Genomic DNA, 16,399 nt, shown 5'->3' on the forward strand with positions numbered 1-16,399 from the left:
GTTCTGAGCTCGTTAAGTCCAGGCCCCTCATTTGGCAGGGAAACCAGAGGCCCAAGTGCAGAGATACCCACTGCCCTCTAGGAGGCAGTGCAGACTTTCAGTGTGAAATTCAACTGTAAGATTCGAACTTTTTATTTCACTTTTTTGAGGGCGGAGGCGGTTGATCCCTGGTTAGATAACTAAGATCCCACATGCTGCAACAGGTTTGCGTGCCCCTAAGTGTCAGTTTTTCGATCCGACAGATTACAATCGACCTTTCTCAGCTGAATTTAATGCTCCAGTGCTTAGCTGAGCAGTGACCAGGTAATGGAGAAAATGCAGGGCATAAATGCCTGATTGGTTTGTAGTTTTTCACTATAATCAGTCCCATAAGTGACACGATCTTTGTGGCATAAGCAGCTCGGGCCTCTTGGAACAGGAGTTTCTAGTTTCTCCTGAGTTATACTTGTCACACAATAGTACTCTCTTTTTCCTATTATCAAAGTAATTCGGCTCCTGGTAAAAGATTCAAAAGGCATGGTAGGATGTAAAATGTTAAGTTCGCCACTGCTACTCCCAAATTCCTGGAAGAACATTTTGCTTCATTTTTTCTTTTACAAGAAAGTTACAGTTTTCTTTTTTCACTTACTTTGTCGGGGATGTCTTACAATGTTTCAGAACTAATTTATCCGGGATGTCTTCTGGTATCTCACATCAACCTCATCCTTTTAAGCAGCTGCCCATCAGGAGTCCACAGGCCAAATTTGGGTGAAAGGTTATGCAATGCTTTTCCTCATGAGCATGCATGAGGATCACGGAAAGGACTGGTTAAAACAGACAGCTAGGTGCCTCTCCACGTTACTGATTCTGATTTGCATTTCATGTCCCCAGGTGATATTGCTATTGCTGGTTGAGGATGACACTTTAAGAACCACTGCAGTGGCGGATTATAACAATAAAAAATAAAAATAAAAAAAGAAACAGGGAATTCCCTGGTGGTCCAGTGGTTAAGACTCTACTAATGCAAGGGGCCCGGGGTTGATCCCTGGTTAGGGAACTGAGAGCCCACATGCTGCAACTAAGACTGGGTGCAGCACCTCCCCTCCCAAAAAAAAGTCAAACAAAGAGGGCATGTCTGTGGGCAGGGACCCAATTTTTAGAGAATGTCCAATATAGAAGGGATGATAAAATTGAACAATTACCATCATCTCACTCCCAATGAGACAAATTATTCAAAACAAGTATCATTAATGTCAGAATTAGAAAAAGAATGCCCTTGTGCTCAAGTGGTTGAGGCTCTGCTTTCACTGCCAAGGGCATGGTTCAGGGAACCAGTAGGTCCCCACAAGCCATGCAGCATGGCTAAATAAAAATAAAGTAAAAGACAAAAAAGCTAGGGACTCCCCTGTCAGTCCAGTAGCTAAGACTCCACACTTCCAATGTGGGGGCTCAAGTCTAATCTTTGGTCAGGGAAGTAGACCCCACAGGCTTTAACAGGAAGAGACTTACAGATTTAGACAATGAATTTTACAGTAATGGGGGGGTGGTGAGGAGGGATAATTAAGGATGGTTAGGTACACACTGCTGTATTTAAAATGAATATTCAACAAGGACCTATTGTATAGTACATGTTATACATTAGTTCAGTTGCTCAGTCATGTCCAACTCTTTGCAACCCCGTGAACCAAAGCACGGCAGGCCATCACCAACTCCCAGTTCACCCAAACTCATGTCCATTGGGTCAGTGATGCCATCCAGCCATCTCATCCTCTGTCATCCCCTTCTCCTCCTGCCTCCAATCCCTCCCAGCATCAGGGTCTTTTCCAATGAGTCAGCTCTTTGCATCAGGTGGCCAAAGTATTGGAGTTTCAGGTTCAACATCAGTCCTTTCAGTGAACACCCAGGACTGATCTCCTTTAGGATGGACTGGTTGGATCTCCAGTCCAAGGGACACTCAAGAGTCTTCTCCAACACCACAGATCAAAAGCATCAGTGCTTTGGTGCTCAGCTTTCTTTATAGTCCAACTCTCACATCCATATGTGACCACTGGAAAAACCATAGCCTTGACTAGACGGACCTTTGTTGACAAAGTAATGTGTCTGCTTTTTAATATGCTGTCTAGGTTGGTCATAACTGTCCTTCCAAAGAATAAGTGTCTTTTTAAGTTTCATGGCTGGAATCACCACCTGCAGTGATTTTGGAGCCCCCCAAAATAAAGTCAGCCACTTTTTCCCCATCTATTTGCCATGAAATGATGGGACGGGATGCCATAATCTTCGTTTTCTGAATGTTGAGCTTTAAGCCAACTTTTTCACTCTCCTCTTTCATCAAGTGGCTCTTTAGTTCTTCTTCACTTTCTGCCACAAGGGTGGTGTCATCTGCATATCTGAGGTTATTGATATTTCTCCTGGCAATCTTGATTCCAGCTTGTGCTTCTTCCAGTCCAGCGTTTTCTCATGATGTACTCCGAATATAAGTTAAATGAGCAGAGTGACAAAATACCAGCCTTGATGTGCTCCTTTCCCGATTTGGAACCAGTCTGTTGTTTCACGTCCAGTTCTAACTGTTGCTTCCTGACCTGCATACAGGTTTCTCAAAAGCACATGCTCATTTTTATGAGGCAGCCTAGATGGGAGGGGGCTTTGGGGAAGAATGGATACATGCATATGTATGGCTGAGTCCCTCCCTGTTCACCTGAAACTATCAAAACTGTTAATCAGTTATATCCTAATACAAAACAAAAAATTCAAAGTGTTGGGAAAAAATGCTTCTGCATTAAGAAAAAAGCTCATGTGCTTTATTTGCAACTAAAGATCCCACATGCGGCAACTAAGACCAGGCACAGCCAAATAAATAAATAGTTAACTTTTTTAGTGTGACAAAAAGATTACAGCTCTGGAGGATCCTAATTCTTAGGACATTAGACACACGATGGAAGTGTTTTGAGGGAATATTATCCTCAATCACTAAAACTTTGTCTATTAGGAAATAAAACCCTTTCTTCTGTCCATGGACTATCTACATAAGTCAATCATATACTTAATCCACACAGAAGTTTCAAAAGGCTTTTTCCAGACCATCTCTGGGTGGCTCAACAGTAAAGAATCTGCCTGCAATGCAGGAGAACAGGAAACATGGGTTCAGATCCCTGGTTCAGGAAGATCCCCTGGAGAAGGGCAATGCAACCCACTCCAGTATTCTTGCCTGGAGAATCCCATGGACAGAGGAGCCTGGTGGGGTACAGTCCACGGGGTCACAAAGAGCTGGACACGACTGAATACACAGACTTCTCCAATGCAATAAGAAAACACCAACAAATAGGTGTCTGACAAAAAACAATAAACTTAAGAAAATAAGCAGTAAAATAATCTCGAGATCAAAAAGGATTACAAAAGAAATTGTTAACAACCAGATTGATGAAAAAGAGAACTTTAGAAATGAGTTATCTCAGAGGAAAATGTATATTCAAAGGCTTTTATTACTAAAAATACATTAAGTATTTAACTAGAAAATAACCAAGAAAAGCAGATGGTGAGAATTAACATAAAAGCTAAAACTACCAAACAGAGGTGGTAGAAACGATAACACCAAAAAGTGATTCTTTCAAAACACCAGTAATACCCTCTAGGCAAGCATGATTAGAAAATACAAGTATTCAACATCAGAACTATGAAGATACAATACAGAAGAGGTTAACTAATATCCTATACCTCTACAGCTATAATTAAGAAAATCTAGAATGGATTATTTTCTTTTAAAGTTGTGGTGATAGAGGAGGGGAACTCATAAAAAACACCAAACAACCATGGAAGCTACCACTATAAGCACAGGCCAGGTGACTTTACATATTCATTTAGCTAGTTTTCAACAAATGAATAAAAGATTTCAAGTTATAACACTTGAATATGAAAACCTCTTTAATCCACCTTAAAGCTGGTAAATGAGACAAAAATCAGAAAATGCAAAACAAAACTGAGCCAATTACCCACAAAATGCAAAACTTCCCAAATGAAATGCTAGCAGATTAAATCTGTATACCATAAGCAAGAATTCATTAACCTCAAATTAATGTGGTAATATTTTTAAGTTATCAAAAGCTGAAAGAGTAAATAAAATCCCACAGCCTTTCTCAACAGAAAGAGAAATATACCTAAAATATAAAGACCACTTATAGACTAACAGCAAAAATATTAGATGGTAAAAATACTGAGATGTCCAACTCAGGAATAAGACAGCAATCTACCTATTCACAATGTTTGGAGATTCTAAAACAATAACCTAAAAACCATGTAGTTGAAAAAATAAATTTTGGGGATTGACTATCAACTGGGTAAAAAAAAATACGAAAAGCAATAAAAAATAGGGGAGTAACAGAGCCTAAACCCAGCCATTAACTTGACAAGAAAAGTGTAGCAATTACATAATTAAATTCTAACATTGCAGTGAAGGGCATGCAACAAGCCTTACCAGAGAAGTTTCTGAATGGAAGACCATGTCAGTCTATCCAGAACTAACACATATGTATGTATACAACATTCAGTCAAAATCTAAAGGCGCCTATCAGTAACTGGAAAGTTCCTCTTTGAAATTTTCCGCACAAATATTTGAAAAATAGTGGTAGCCTCATCTTTCCAGATAAACTTAATGTAAAACTATATTAATCACAGGGAAAAAGTAGATCAGGGAACGATAAACTAGTGTTTCAATTGTACAAGGGGAGGTTTAAACATACGGTACTGGCACAGATGGGCATTCATCTGCAAGTTAAGAATCCTACCTCATACCACATACAAAGTTTAACTGAGGGCTTATACACCTAACAGGAAAAAATTTAGAAATTTAAGAGATGTTAATGGTTTGGGGATGGAATTGAACTTAACACTGAAAATCTAAAAGCAACTACGAAAAAATATATATCTGATAATACCAAAGTTTAAAACTGTCTGCAAGGAAAAAGACAGCATAATCAGATTTAGGGCAAATGACAAAGTGGGAAAGCTTTTACAAACTGTTAACTGGACAACAAAAATTGATTCAACTAGTCATGAGAAGTATAAATTAAGACAGTAAACAAAATAGGATATTTTTTGCCACAAAGTCACAGAAACTAAAGCGAATGATTAACTTCAGTTCAGGCACAGATGCTGAGAAAACCAGAACTTTTGAAGATTTATTGCTGATGACATTGAGAACGTCTGCTGGCTACACCTGCCAGAACTTAGAACACACATTCTTTGGAGAACTCAGTCAATGTACATAAAGGAAAGTATGGGCTATAATGACATTTAAACAGCTTTGTCTATAGGAACAGAGAAAAAGCATTCTGAATGTAAACAGAGGAACAGTTAAATACATTATAATATATCCATAAAATGGACTGTAATGCCCAAATACAGGTAGGCCTGTCCATGTTGAAATGAATTGCTAAGTATACAAAATGACCCCATTTTTAATATGTCCCATATTACATACGCAGGTCTATACACAATCTATATTCATGGATCGATACACTCCAAACTCCTTATATCCTTCAGATGAGACTGAGACAGGACAGTAAGAAGGGTGGGTAAATAAAGTTTTTAAGATACTTTCATATTTAAGGATTGTTTTATTTTCTTAACTAATAAGCAAAAACTAGGCTTTGAATATAAATTAAAATTCTTATTTTTCCAAGTGAAAATGCTGATACTAGCTAACGTTGATAATTTAAGAAAGTGGTACTAGTAGATTACTTAGAATTATGGCAGCAACCACCAGAGTAAATAGGAATCAGGAGGACTAGGAATGAGATGGTAGACTTTTCCTTATGTAGAACTAGGCAGCAGAATCTCTTAAGGTGACTTGGGCTTACACACAGTAAGACATATAAAGTACATCTAGATTTTAAATGCCTTTAAGAGCTTAGTAAACCTTCTTAAGTAAAGCCAGGCATATAAAACAAAAGCCATGAAGAACCAATTGTATGTATTAGTTGGGTCCCCAGGTAACTGAAAACTGTTTTTAAGTAATCCCCACCATACCTTTAAAACAACTTTTATCCTCAAGTGGAAAGTAGCCCCATTCAAATGAGTTAAAGGATAAGTAAAAAGAACTACAACTTTATTAAAAGTAAATAAATGTAACATATAATATGTACAGATGGCACATGGTGCCAATTTTATTTGCAGATAGTATTCCAAAGTTCACAAGTTACACCTTTGCCACAGCCTTGGCTAAATCTTGAACTAGTGCAGAATTCAGCTGTGCTAGAGTGCTGATCTTAGCATGCTTAGATGTGGCATACTTGTTCTTGATAGTCTGGAAGAGAAAAGTACAGAAATTAATGAGAGTAAAGAGGACAACATAAGAATCAATGATTCAGTTAAAAATCAACTCCTTAAAAAAGTAAGCCATGAATTTACAGGCAGGCATGAAGTCTGAATGACTTCCACTTTCCCCAACACCCTGGAGTACCACTGATTGACTCACCATGTGCTTTGAAAGCCCACGGTTCACCATGACCACATTCTTTGCCAGGTGTTGCATAACAACAAGCAGGGATTCTTCAGTGTATGACAGGTAATGCTGTAGAGTTGGTGTCTAAGACAACAAAAGTTAATGTTGGAAATGCTCATCACCAAGGGTTTTCATAAAATTTCCAGATGTTCTTCAAAAGCAGGTAGAGAAGCAGATACTCTATATGATTATAACTGAAATTTAAGACAAGCTTAAGACCCTTTCTTCTCCAGTTACTCTTCTTTCGTGGCTTCTCTAGGATCCTGTGCTCAAAAGTAATCACTTTTGTAATTGCTGAATTCTCCACCCCAAAGCTAGACCAAGTTATTTGGAGCTGACTTTCTCATTTACAACTCTATTTCTAGGGCCTAGAGTATTATCACGTGACATAAGAGAAATACTCATTAACTCAATGAATATGGATGAACTTCTGGCACGTTATTTGACCTGCTTGAGCTACTCTCTCTATAAGCAGCAGCAGCTGCTCTACCTTTCTCAAAGGGGTAGAGCAAGAGGAGATTAGGCAATGAAATGGAAGCATTCTAAGAAAATATTTCAAGATATTATAATCATTGCCTCAGAAGATGCCATATGTAGGAGCTATATGAATTGTCCTTTAATGACAACAGCTCTATCCTGAGCAAATAGTGAAATGTCAAAGCTCAGGATAATCTCAGTTTGTAGGACAGAGCTTACCCATTCACCATTATCAAGAATTTTCAGTGCTAAGCAAAAAGCTCCTGCTGCAATCTGAGAAGGAGGAAAGTGCACCATATCGTAGTCCAGCATAGTCAGTTCCATCAAGTATTTGGCCAGAGTATGTAGCTCAACATCAACCTGGAATAAAACCCACAGGTTCTGTCAGAGAATTCTGCACTGGCAGTAACTAGTATGCCCATCACTGTACCTACAATGGTTTGCCCATAAATTCTAATTCAATGGTCCATGAAAGGCTTTAATAATAATATTAACACACAGACTGACTGGAAATAAAGACCACCTTTATGCCTTCTTCAGGCAGTTAGGTATAAATATAATGTACTTGAATTAGATCTCAATGGCCAGCAGTACTCCCTGATGTACCATACCAGAGGTTTCAAGAAATCTGTACCTCTCCAATCTTAGATGCTCTCCGAAGGAAATGCAGGGGTAGAGGGCGACCCAGACTAAAATTTAAAGCTCTTAGAATCTTCATTTCCATCTGTCTGATTTGAAACTTGGTGTAGGTGTTGTCAGTCACAAAGGCAAAGTCACCGATTTCTGGAGGGTACATTTCCTCATATTTGCTTGCAACAAACATGGCGGTGACTCCAACCAGCTGCAGCATCTTCTTGGGCACACAGTTATCCTACAGTGGGAATATCAATTCGATGAATAAGTAATAGGTATTTGAAAAAGGAAGCACAGAATTGTGAAAGAGAGAGAGGAAAGACACATTCCCACAACAAAATCTCAAAGACACCCCATGCCTCAAGACAGATTTTAGCTGAAAAGGTCTGTTTCTTATGACTCAGAGAGGACCCTTAGAGGAAGAACCCTCAACTGCTGACTTACACTCACCTGCATGAACCGATCAATTATGGAAACAGTCATGTACATGGTCTCCTGCAGTAACCTGAATTTCATTTGAACTTGCACTAGCCAGTCAATCAGGATGGCTCTCATGTTTCCAGTGACTTCACGACCCATTAGGTATTTTGGTTTCACTGCTTGCTCTTCCTGCAAAAGAAATGCTGATTATCCTAAGAAGTAAGATTCCACGGTACATTTCTGACCAGAAATAACTGGTCACCTCGGAATAGCTCTGGAACATTTAGAATCTTTAATAGGGCTAAGCTCTGTTATCATTTGGTCATTGCAAACAGCTCCATCACTGAGAAACAAAGAAAGCACATATGAAACAGGACAGTGTGACAGGTTTTCACATTGGCAAATCTTACTATATCCAATTCACCATCACTATTACTGGCCCACATCCTGTCCCTCCTTCGCAAATAAAGATACCGTACTATCACCTCAGATCTTTTTAGGACTCTAAACCCAGAACCTTGAGCTTTATGTGTGCGCACTCAGTTGTGTCAGACTCTTTGCAACTCCACGGACTGTAACTCACCAGGGTCCTCTGTCCATGGGATCTTCTAGCCAAGAATACTGGGGCAGGTTGCCATTTCCAGGGGATCCTCCCAACCTAGGGATCGAACCTGCATCTCTTGTGCCTCCTGCATTGGCAGGCAGATTCGTTACCATTGCGCCACCTGGGAAGCCCCTGAGCTTCACGGAGTTAAGAGAAAATAATAGCAGCAGCTTCCAGATCAGCTGGAACTAATATGCTACCACACGTGCTTCGAGGTTTAAACCCCCGAAACAGCATGGGTAAGAGAAGTCAACCACCAAAATCCAGCACACACATCTTCTAAGTTAGACCGCTAACTAAAAACAAGGGAGAAGGCACTTCCATGGTGGTCGAGAGGCTGGGACTCTGTTCTTCCAATGCAGGGGGCCTGAGCACTATAAATAAGACCTGGTGCAGCCAAATAAAAAACAGAAACAAAGGAGAAAAAATTCAGAGAAGGGTGGTTCTGGCCAAAGTCTTACAGGACAATCGTGTAGAAGATGGAGATGCCCAAAATAACCAGGCAACACCCTGCTGAAGATATTAACGATGCCACTACAATAGAATGCATTATGAACAAGCAACTGAGTAAATTTGGTAACTGTATTGCTTATGTTGTTAACATACAGAATGCCTCCTTGTTTGGGCGACCGGGCAAAGGACACCAATAAAAAGTTTCAGAAATGAGATGAAATGGAAGACCAAAAGTTTTAGTTTTTGAGTATATTCTTATTGGACAAAAACAATTTCCCAGATATCACATGTTCATAAGCCACACTGACCCAAAATGCCTTGTTTTGGCTATGGTTTCTTACCACCTTGTCCATACACATATATTAATGTATAACCAACCCCATGATATGAGCACAGAGGTGAACTGAAGGTTCCAGTTAATACAAACCAGTAGCACTTAACAGTTTTTGTTGGAGAGCCTAGTGATTATAGAGAATGCTGTTAGAATTTACAATGAGCTACCAAAGTAAAACAAAGTGTGTTTATAAGCCATTTCGGAGAAGGCAATGGGAAAATCCCATGGGTGGAGGAGCCTGGTAGGCTGCAGTCCATGGGGTCACAGAGAGTTGGACACAACTGAGTGACTTACTTTCACTTTTCAATTTCATGCACTGGAGAAGGAAATGACAACCCACTCCAGTGTTCTTGTCTGGAGAATCCCAGGGACGAGGGAGCCTGTTGGGCTGCTGTCTATGGGGTCTGAAGCGACTTAGCAGCAGCATAAGCCATTTAATGATTCATTGTGGCTTATAAATGTTTGAACAAAATAAAGCCATTTAAAAGTAAGGAAGAATTATGAGAATGGGAAGTAAGAGTAATGAAATAAATGAGATGGAGGCCAGAGTAAGACTATGCAAAATTAACATCCGACACTTGACACAAGGCAGTGCACGAATTTGATTTCTAAGACTACTGACTTGCCTGCCTGAGAGAAACACTATCACTGTGCCATAAAATTAAAATAGACTAGTTATCTGAACCAAAACAAAACTAGCAAAGGATAATTAGCATTCTCCATTACTTCTCTACACATGAACATCACCAGATGGTCAATAATGAAATCAGACTGATTATATTCTTCGCAGTCAAGATGGAGAAGCTCTATACAGTCAGCAAAAACAAACTGGGAGCTGACTGTGGCTCAGATCATGAATTCCTTATTGCCAAATTCAGACTTAAATTGAAGAAAGTAGAGAAAACCACTAGACCATTCAGGTATGACCTAAATCAAATCCCTTATGATTATACAGTGGAAGTGACAAATAGATTCAAGGGATTAGATCTGATAGAGTGCCTGAAGAACTAATGGATGGAAGTTCGTGACACTGTACAGGAGACAGGGATCAAGACCATCTCCAAGAAAAAGAAATTCAAAAACGCAAAACGGTTGTCTGAGGAAGCCTTACAAATAGCTGTGAAAAGAAGAGAAGCGAAAGGCAAAGGAGAAAAGGAAAGATATACCCACTTGAATGCAGAGTTCCAAAGAATAGCAAGAAGAGATAAGAAAGCCTTTCCTCAGCAATCAATGCAAAGAAAGAGAAAAACAATAGAATGGGAAAGACTAGAGATCTCTTCAAGAAAATTCGATACCCCGAGGGAACATTTCATGCAAAGATGGGCATAATAAAGGACAGAAATGGTATGAACCTAACAGAGGCAGCAGATATTAAGAAGAGGTGGCAAGAATACAAAGAATTGTACAAAAAAGATCTTCACGACCCATCTTCACACAATGGTGTGATCACTCACCTAGAGCCAGACATCCTGGAATGTGAAATTAAATGGGCCTTAGGAAGCATCACTATGAACAAAACTAGGGAGGTGATGGAATTCCAGTTGAGCTATTTCAAATCCTGAAAGATGATGCTGTGAAAGTGCTTCACTCAATATGCCAGCAAATTTGGAAAACTCAGCAGTGGCCACAGGACTGGAAAAGGTCAGTTTTCATTCCAATTCCAAAGAATGTTCAAACTACCACATAATTGCACTCATCTCATTCACTAGCAAAGTAATGCTCAAAATTCTCCAAGCAAGGCTACACCAGTACATGAACAGAGAACTTCCAGATGTTCAAGCTGGATTTAGGAAAGGCAGAGGAACAAGAGATGAAATTGCCAACATCTGCTGAATCACAGAAAAAGATACTTCCAGAAAAACATCAACTTCTGCTTTGACTATGCCAAAGTCTTTGACTGTGTGGATCACAACTAACTGTGGAAAGTTCTTCAAGAGATGGGAATACCAGACCATCTGACCTGCCTCCTGAGAAACCTATATGCAGGTCAGAAAGCAAGTTAGAACTGGACATGGAACAACAGACTGGTTCCAAATAGGAAAAGGAGTAAGTCAAGGCTGTATATTGTCACCCTGCTTATTTAACTTATGTGCAGAGTACATCATGAGAAACACTGGGCTGGAGGAAGCACAATGTGGAATCAAGATTGCTGGGAGAAATATCAATAACCTCAGATATGCAGATGACCCCACTCTTATGGCACAAAGTGAAGAACTAAAGAGCCTCTTAATGAAAGTGAAACAGGGGAGTGAAAAAGTTGGCTTAAAGCTCAACATTCAGAAAACTAAGATCACGGCATCTGGTCCCATCACTTCATGGAAAATAGATGGGGAAACTACAGAAACAGTGACAGACCCTTCTAGGCTCCAAAATCACTGGAGATGGTGACTGCAGCCATGAAATTAAAAGATGCTTACTCCTTGGAAGAAAAGTTATGACCAACTTAGACAGCATATTAAAAAGCAGACATTACTTTGCCAACAAAGGTCCGTCTAGTCAAAGCTATGATTTATCCAGTGGTCATGTAAGGATGTGAGAGTTGGACTATAAAGAAAACTGAGCACCAAAGAATTGATGCTTTTGAAGTGTGGTGTTGGAGAAGACTCCTGTGAGTCCCTCGGACTGCAAGGAGATCCAACCAGTCCATCCCAAAGGAGATCAGTCCTGACTATTCATTGGAAGGACTGATGTTGAAGCTGAAACTCCAATACTTTGGCCACTTGATGCGAAGAACTGACTCATCTGAAAAGACCCTGATGATGGGAAAGATTGAGGGCGAGAAAAGGGGACAACAGAGATGGTTGGATGGCATCACTGACTCAATGGACATGGGTTTGGGTAAACTTCAGGAGTTGGTGACGGACAGGGAGGCCTGGCATGTTGCAGTCCCTGGGGGCACAAAGAGTCGGACACGACTGAGCTGAACTGAACACTCCTAATTGTGATGGATATAAAATATCTTTCAATCTGTGGACTTTCCTTTAGAAAAGCCATGGTAATATCTTTCACTTTGAATTTCCCTCATTCAAAATGGCAAATAAAGCTGTCGTTGGGAATTCCCTGGCAGCCCAACGGTTAGGACTTTCACCAAAAAAAAAAAAAAAGAAACCCACCTTCTTGGCATTTTGTGCCACTTTTGACATTTTGCGAAGAACTTCAAAGCGGAATCTACTGTTAAGAAACGCTGCTTGTATCCTGCTTAAAACTGTTTTTAATGGAAAATCTCCAAGCTAGATGCAGTTTGGAAAAAAACAATGGTTTATTACTATTACTGACCTCAAGTTGTCTTAGATAAGCATAGATATCTTTTACATATTCGCTACAAAGGTTTGGATCCGCTCCGTCTTCTGCATCCACATCACTCACTGCAAGAATTACATCTGAGAAAGCCTGACACAGATATTCTTCTGCAGGGGCACAGCCAGATGTTTCCATGGGGCTTGGAGACGGAGTATCGACCTGGAAACAGAGAGACTTTTTGAAATAATAGCAAAAAGGAGTATACTGTCTGAGCATGGTCAGATTATTGGTATCAACTCAAGAGACTATCTGCCGGATAGACATGCAGTTTATTTTCATCTTCTCAAATCTATTCGTCTCCAGGAAGTGAATAATATGAAAAGTGAGATGCCAATTTAGACTGAACCAATTTAGAATCAGGAGCATGCTAACAGGTAAAACAGAGAGGAAGCAAGTTCATATCTAGACTTTCCTCCAAAGGTAACTAATTAGTAATGTGTTGTTTAGCAAAGTCATGTAAAGTTAATCCAAGTGAATGACAAGTTAGCTTTCAGTCTTTATTTCAAAACAGGGACTGCTTCCCACTGCACAGAACACAAGTTCTATCTGGACTACTAAGGATTAATTGACTTCGTTATCATGAATCATTTTCTTCAAGCTCCAGGTACCCTGCTGTCCAAACAGTTATTGAGCACTTTCATCAAGTCAAGCTTTGTGTTAAGTACTGGCTTTATGGTGTCCTCAAGGGGATTTGAATTTAGAAGAAATAAGTAAATGAAGTAAAAGGAATTGATTCTAGGAACAAAAGTAGGGGTGAGGAGAGTTAGGGTGGCATTTGGAAAATTAGGGAAAGCTTTAAATGTTGATGCATGAGCTGTTTTGAAGGATGAAAAGCTTATCAGTTAAAGAGGGTGGGAAAGCAAAGGCAAGAATCAGTATGGGATTTTGATGAAAAGCTCAAAATGTATGGCCAGTTAAAGACTGTGCACGCTACAGGTTTCTGTGCTATGTTCACAAGGTCAATACTAAAGCCATAGCTTCATACCCACTTCCCTTAGATGTAGAGAGCTAGGCAAAATGACTTTGATTATTTGCCCAACCAGCTTTAATAAAGTTTTAAAAATTAAAACTTAAGAATGGAGTTCATTGCAATTTCAGGAAAGCAGCCTTTTCAAAGATGGTGTAGTCTTCCTTCACAGAAGTAGATACATTTACATGCCTTGATATTTAATAAAAAAAAGTTCTTGGTTTTCAGGCCAAGTGTTAACTCATCTTGCCTACTCTGAAGAGCTCCGTTTTCTGCTTTACATCCTTATATAAATTCCAAAGTTACAGGCTTACTGTTTGAAGGCCACATTATGGAGTTTTTTTTTAAAGGAAGAAAAAAAAAAGGACTCAAGAGAACAACCTGTTTCAATCAATAAATTCCAGACAGGGATGGCTTGTACCAAAAGACAGTCAAATCTTTAGTCCAGGCAGCTCAATACAGTAAACAAAGGAGGGGCAGTATGACAATTAAAAGCAATTAAAATCACAGATCCTGAAGCCAGATAGTCTGTGTTTGAATCTAATTTTGTGCCACTGATGAGAAGTGACTCTAGAAAAGAGTTTGTTGTTCAGTGGCTAAGTCCTGTCCGACCCTTTTACGACCCTATGAATTGTTTGTTCAAACTTAACACTTCTCTACACCATTATCTACAAAGCTAGAGATGACTATACCAGTGCTGAGAGTAAGATTATGTGAGCTAATTCATGCAAAGTGTTTAGCAGAGCCTACCTGCTAAGCACTCTGTAACTATTACTATTATTTATATTTATTCAAATACGGCACCATCCATTAGTAAATGAAGGAAAAGAAACAACAGGTTCTCAAATAGTAGAGTCAAGTTTACCAAAATAGGCTCAGGGGAAAGTTTCTCTTCCTTAACAGGCTCGGGTTCCGGCTCTGGCTCCGGCTGGGGCTCCGGCACAGGTACAGGAGCCTTTTCCAGAGGTTTTGGTACTTTTTTAGCAGTAACTTTTCCAGCAGGTAAAGTTTTTGCTTCCTGTGGATGAAAAGGAGAGGAACGTTTCTGTATCACGGGTCACAGCTGGAACGCATACTCACAGAGTAGTTGATTCAGGGAGACAGTTATACCTTTTTCAGAGGCAGTTTGGCCTGCGGTTGTTCACTGACTTTGTTACCGATGTCTCCAAGAGCTGTTCGGGGCCTCAGCCCGGGCTTAGAGGTTGCAACACCGGCCACAGGCACGCGCTTGGCCCCTGCCATACTGATCTTCGCCTTATTTTCAGCATTAATCTTTGTGTTCTGTAAGAATCAAGACCACTTTGAAAGCAGGTTAGTGTAATCAAGGGTTAAGATGGGGGCCAAACAGAAGCTTTCAGGAGGAAAGCCAGCTGTAAATGGGTTCCCGGAGAAAACCAGGGTTCCAGGGGCTACGCTAAGGCTGACAAGCCAGTTTCCTTCCCGAACCTCTAATTTCACCTATTGAGGGATCGCCTGCTTAAGTCCCTGCCGGACCTAAAATACCATGAATTTACATCTGAAAGGAAAGGAACTCTAAAAAGCCTTCAGTTGCAGGCACCTTCCCCTGGGTGGTTGCGCAGTTGGTGGGCGCTCGCTCAGGGGCCCTCCATTACCTTTTTACAAAATGTTTCGCGTCTACCCTCCATCTGCCCCTCCCCCCCTCATCCACTACCCTTTTTCATCTTCCTCTCTCCGTCCGTCCGCCCCCCAAACTCTCCCACCACTTTAGGGGCCCGCCGACGCCCATCCTCCACACCCTCCCCCCAATCTCAGTCCCGCTCCGCTCCTGCCAGGGGAACTCCGGTAGGAGAGACAGGGAGAGGAGGCGCAGCCAGTTACGAGAGCCGCGTTTGTTCACCATCCGCAGCTCACCCTGGTGATCCGGAGCGCCATGGCTTCTTCTGCACCAGGCAGCAGCTCAGCGAGGAGGAGAGCACTGGAGCCCCCGACCAGCCGGGAGCTTGAATCAACCACAGGGCAACAGCCGTTCCTCCGCAGCACGCCGGGAGGAATCGGGGCCGGCCTCAGGTTTAAACCCCGCACCGCTCCCTCCTTATTGGCCTGTTCGTGGCACTCGCTCGCTTCCCATTGGCGGCGGCTGGTTCCTCCGAGAATGCATTTCCAGGGCGATCCCGCGAAGACTCGGGCGGGGGCGGGGCCAGACCGTCACGTGGTGTGACTCGGCGCCTGCGCCCTCGGACAGCGGCTGTACCCACCTAAAGAGGGAAGTGGTGCGTTCACCGCCCACACGAAGAGGTGAGACTGTTCAACCCCGAAGTTGGCCTCAGGGCTTTGGAAAAGACATGGTGAAGCCGCTGCTTTGCCGTAAGAGGCAGTTATGGCTTTAGTCCTGCCGTTGTTAAACAAACTTTCCTCTTCTGCAGTGGCATGTAGCAGGAAAGGATTTTATATACGAGTTCTTTCGTTTGATCATCCCATCAGCTCTCTGAAGTGGAGGAACTGAAGCTCAGAGAGGCTTTGGGTGACTTTCTCTGGATCATAAGTTAGTAACACGGGACTAAACATAGATTTCTTTAGATCCGTGATGTTTCCACAACACTAATAGTCTCTTAAGAATATTGCCAGCCTCTTAACCTGCCAGATTATTTCAATCAGATTGTTTCCCAAAGCCAATTTTTTTATTTGAAAATAGTTTCAAAAAAGTTGCAAGCAAAAATATTACAAGGAACGCACACGTATACCCTTTACCCAGATTCAAACATCCTTAACTTTTTA

The 16,399-nt window shown here is 41.0% G+C and overlaps 1 protein-coding gene across 1 annotated transcript; it reads right to left on the reverse strand.

Annotated features, from left to right (window-relative positions):
* Nucleotides 1-6,169: 6,169 nt before the first annotated feature.
* Nucleotides 6,170-15,597, reverse strand: CCNB1 (cyclin B1). The gene is made up of 9 exons (XM_052659234.1): nucleotides 15,536-15,597; nucleotides 14,774-14,944; nucleotides 14,529-14,681; nucleotides 12,673-12,855; nucleotides 8,036-8,194; nucleotides 7,587-7,823; nucleotides 7,172-7,312; nucleotides 6,449-6,559; nucleotides 6,170-6,277 (listed from the first exon to the last, which is right to left on the reverse strand). The coding sequence occupies exons 1-9, from the start codon at nucleotides 15,554-15,556 to the stop codon at nucleotides 6,170-6,172; spliced, it is 1,284 nt and encodes a 427-aa protein (XP_052515194.1). The 5' UTR covers nucleotides 15,557-15,597.
* Nucleotides 15,598-16,399: the final 802 nt, after the last annotated feature.

The sequence above is a fragment of the Budorcas taxicolor genome, chromosome 20, assembly GCF_023091745.1.
Source record: "Budorcas taxicolor isolate Tak-1 chromosome 20, Takin1.1, whole genome shotgun sequence".
Classification (NCBI taxonomy): domain Eukaryota; kingdom Metazoa; phylum Chordata; class Mammalia; order Artiodactyla; family Bovidae; genus Budorcas; species Budorcas taxicolor.

What these genes read in the sequence shown, in the direction of transcription:
- CCNB1 (XM_052659234.1), bottom strand. Translation starts at nt 15,556, where the DNA reads ATGGCGCTCCGGATCACCAGG. An exon ending in TAATTGATCGGTTCATGCAG is followed by an intron (nt 7,824 to 8,035) that starts GTGAGTGTAAGT and finishes TTCCCACTGTAG; the next exon opens with GATAACTGTGTGCCCAAGAA. An exon ending in TTCTTGATAATGGTGAATGG is followed by an intron (nt 6,560 to 7,171) that starts GTAAGCTCTGTC and finishes TTGTTGTCTTAG; the next exon opens with ACACCAACTCTACAGCATTA.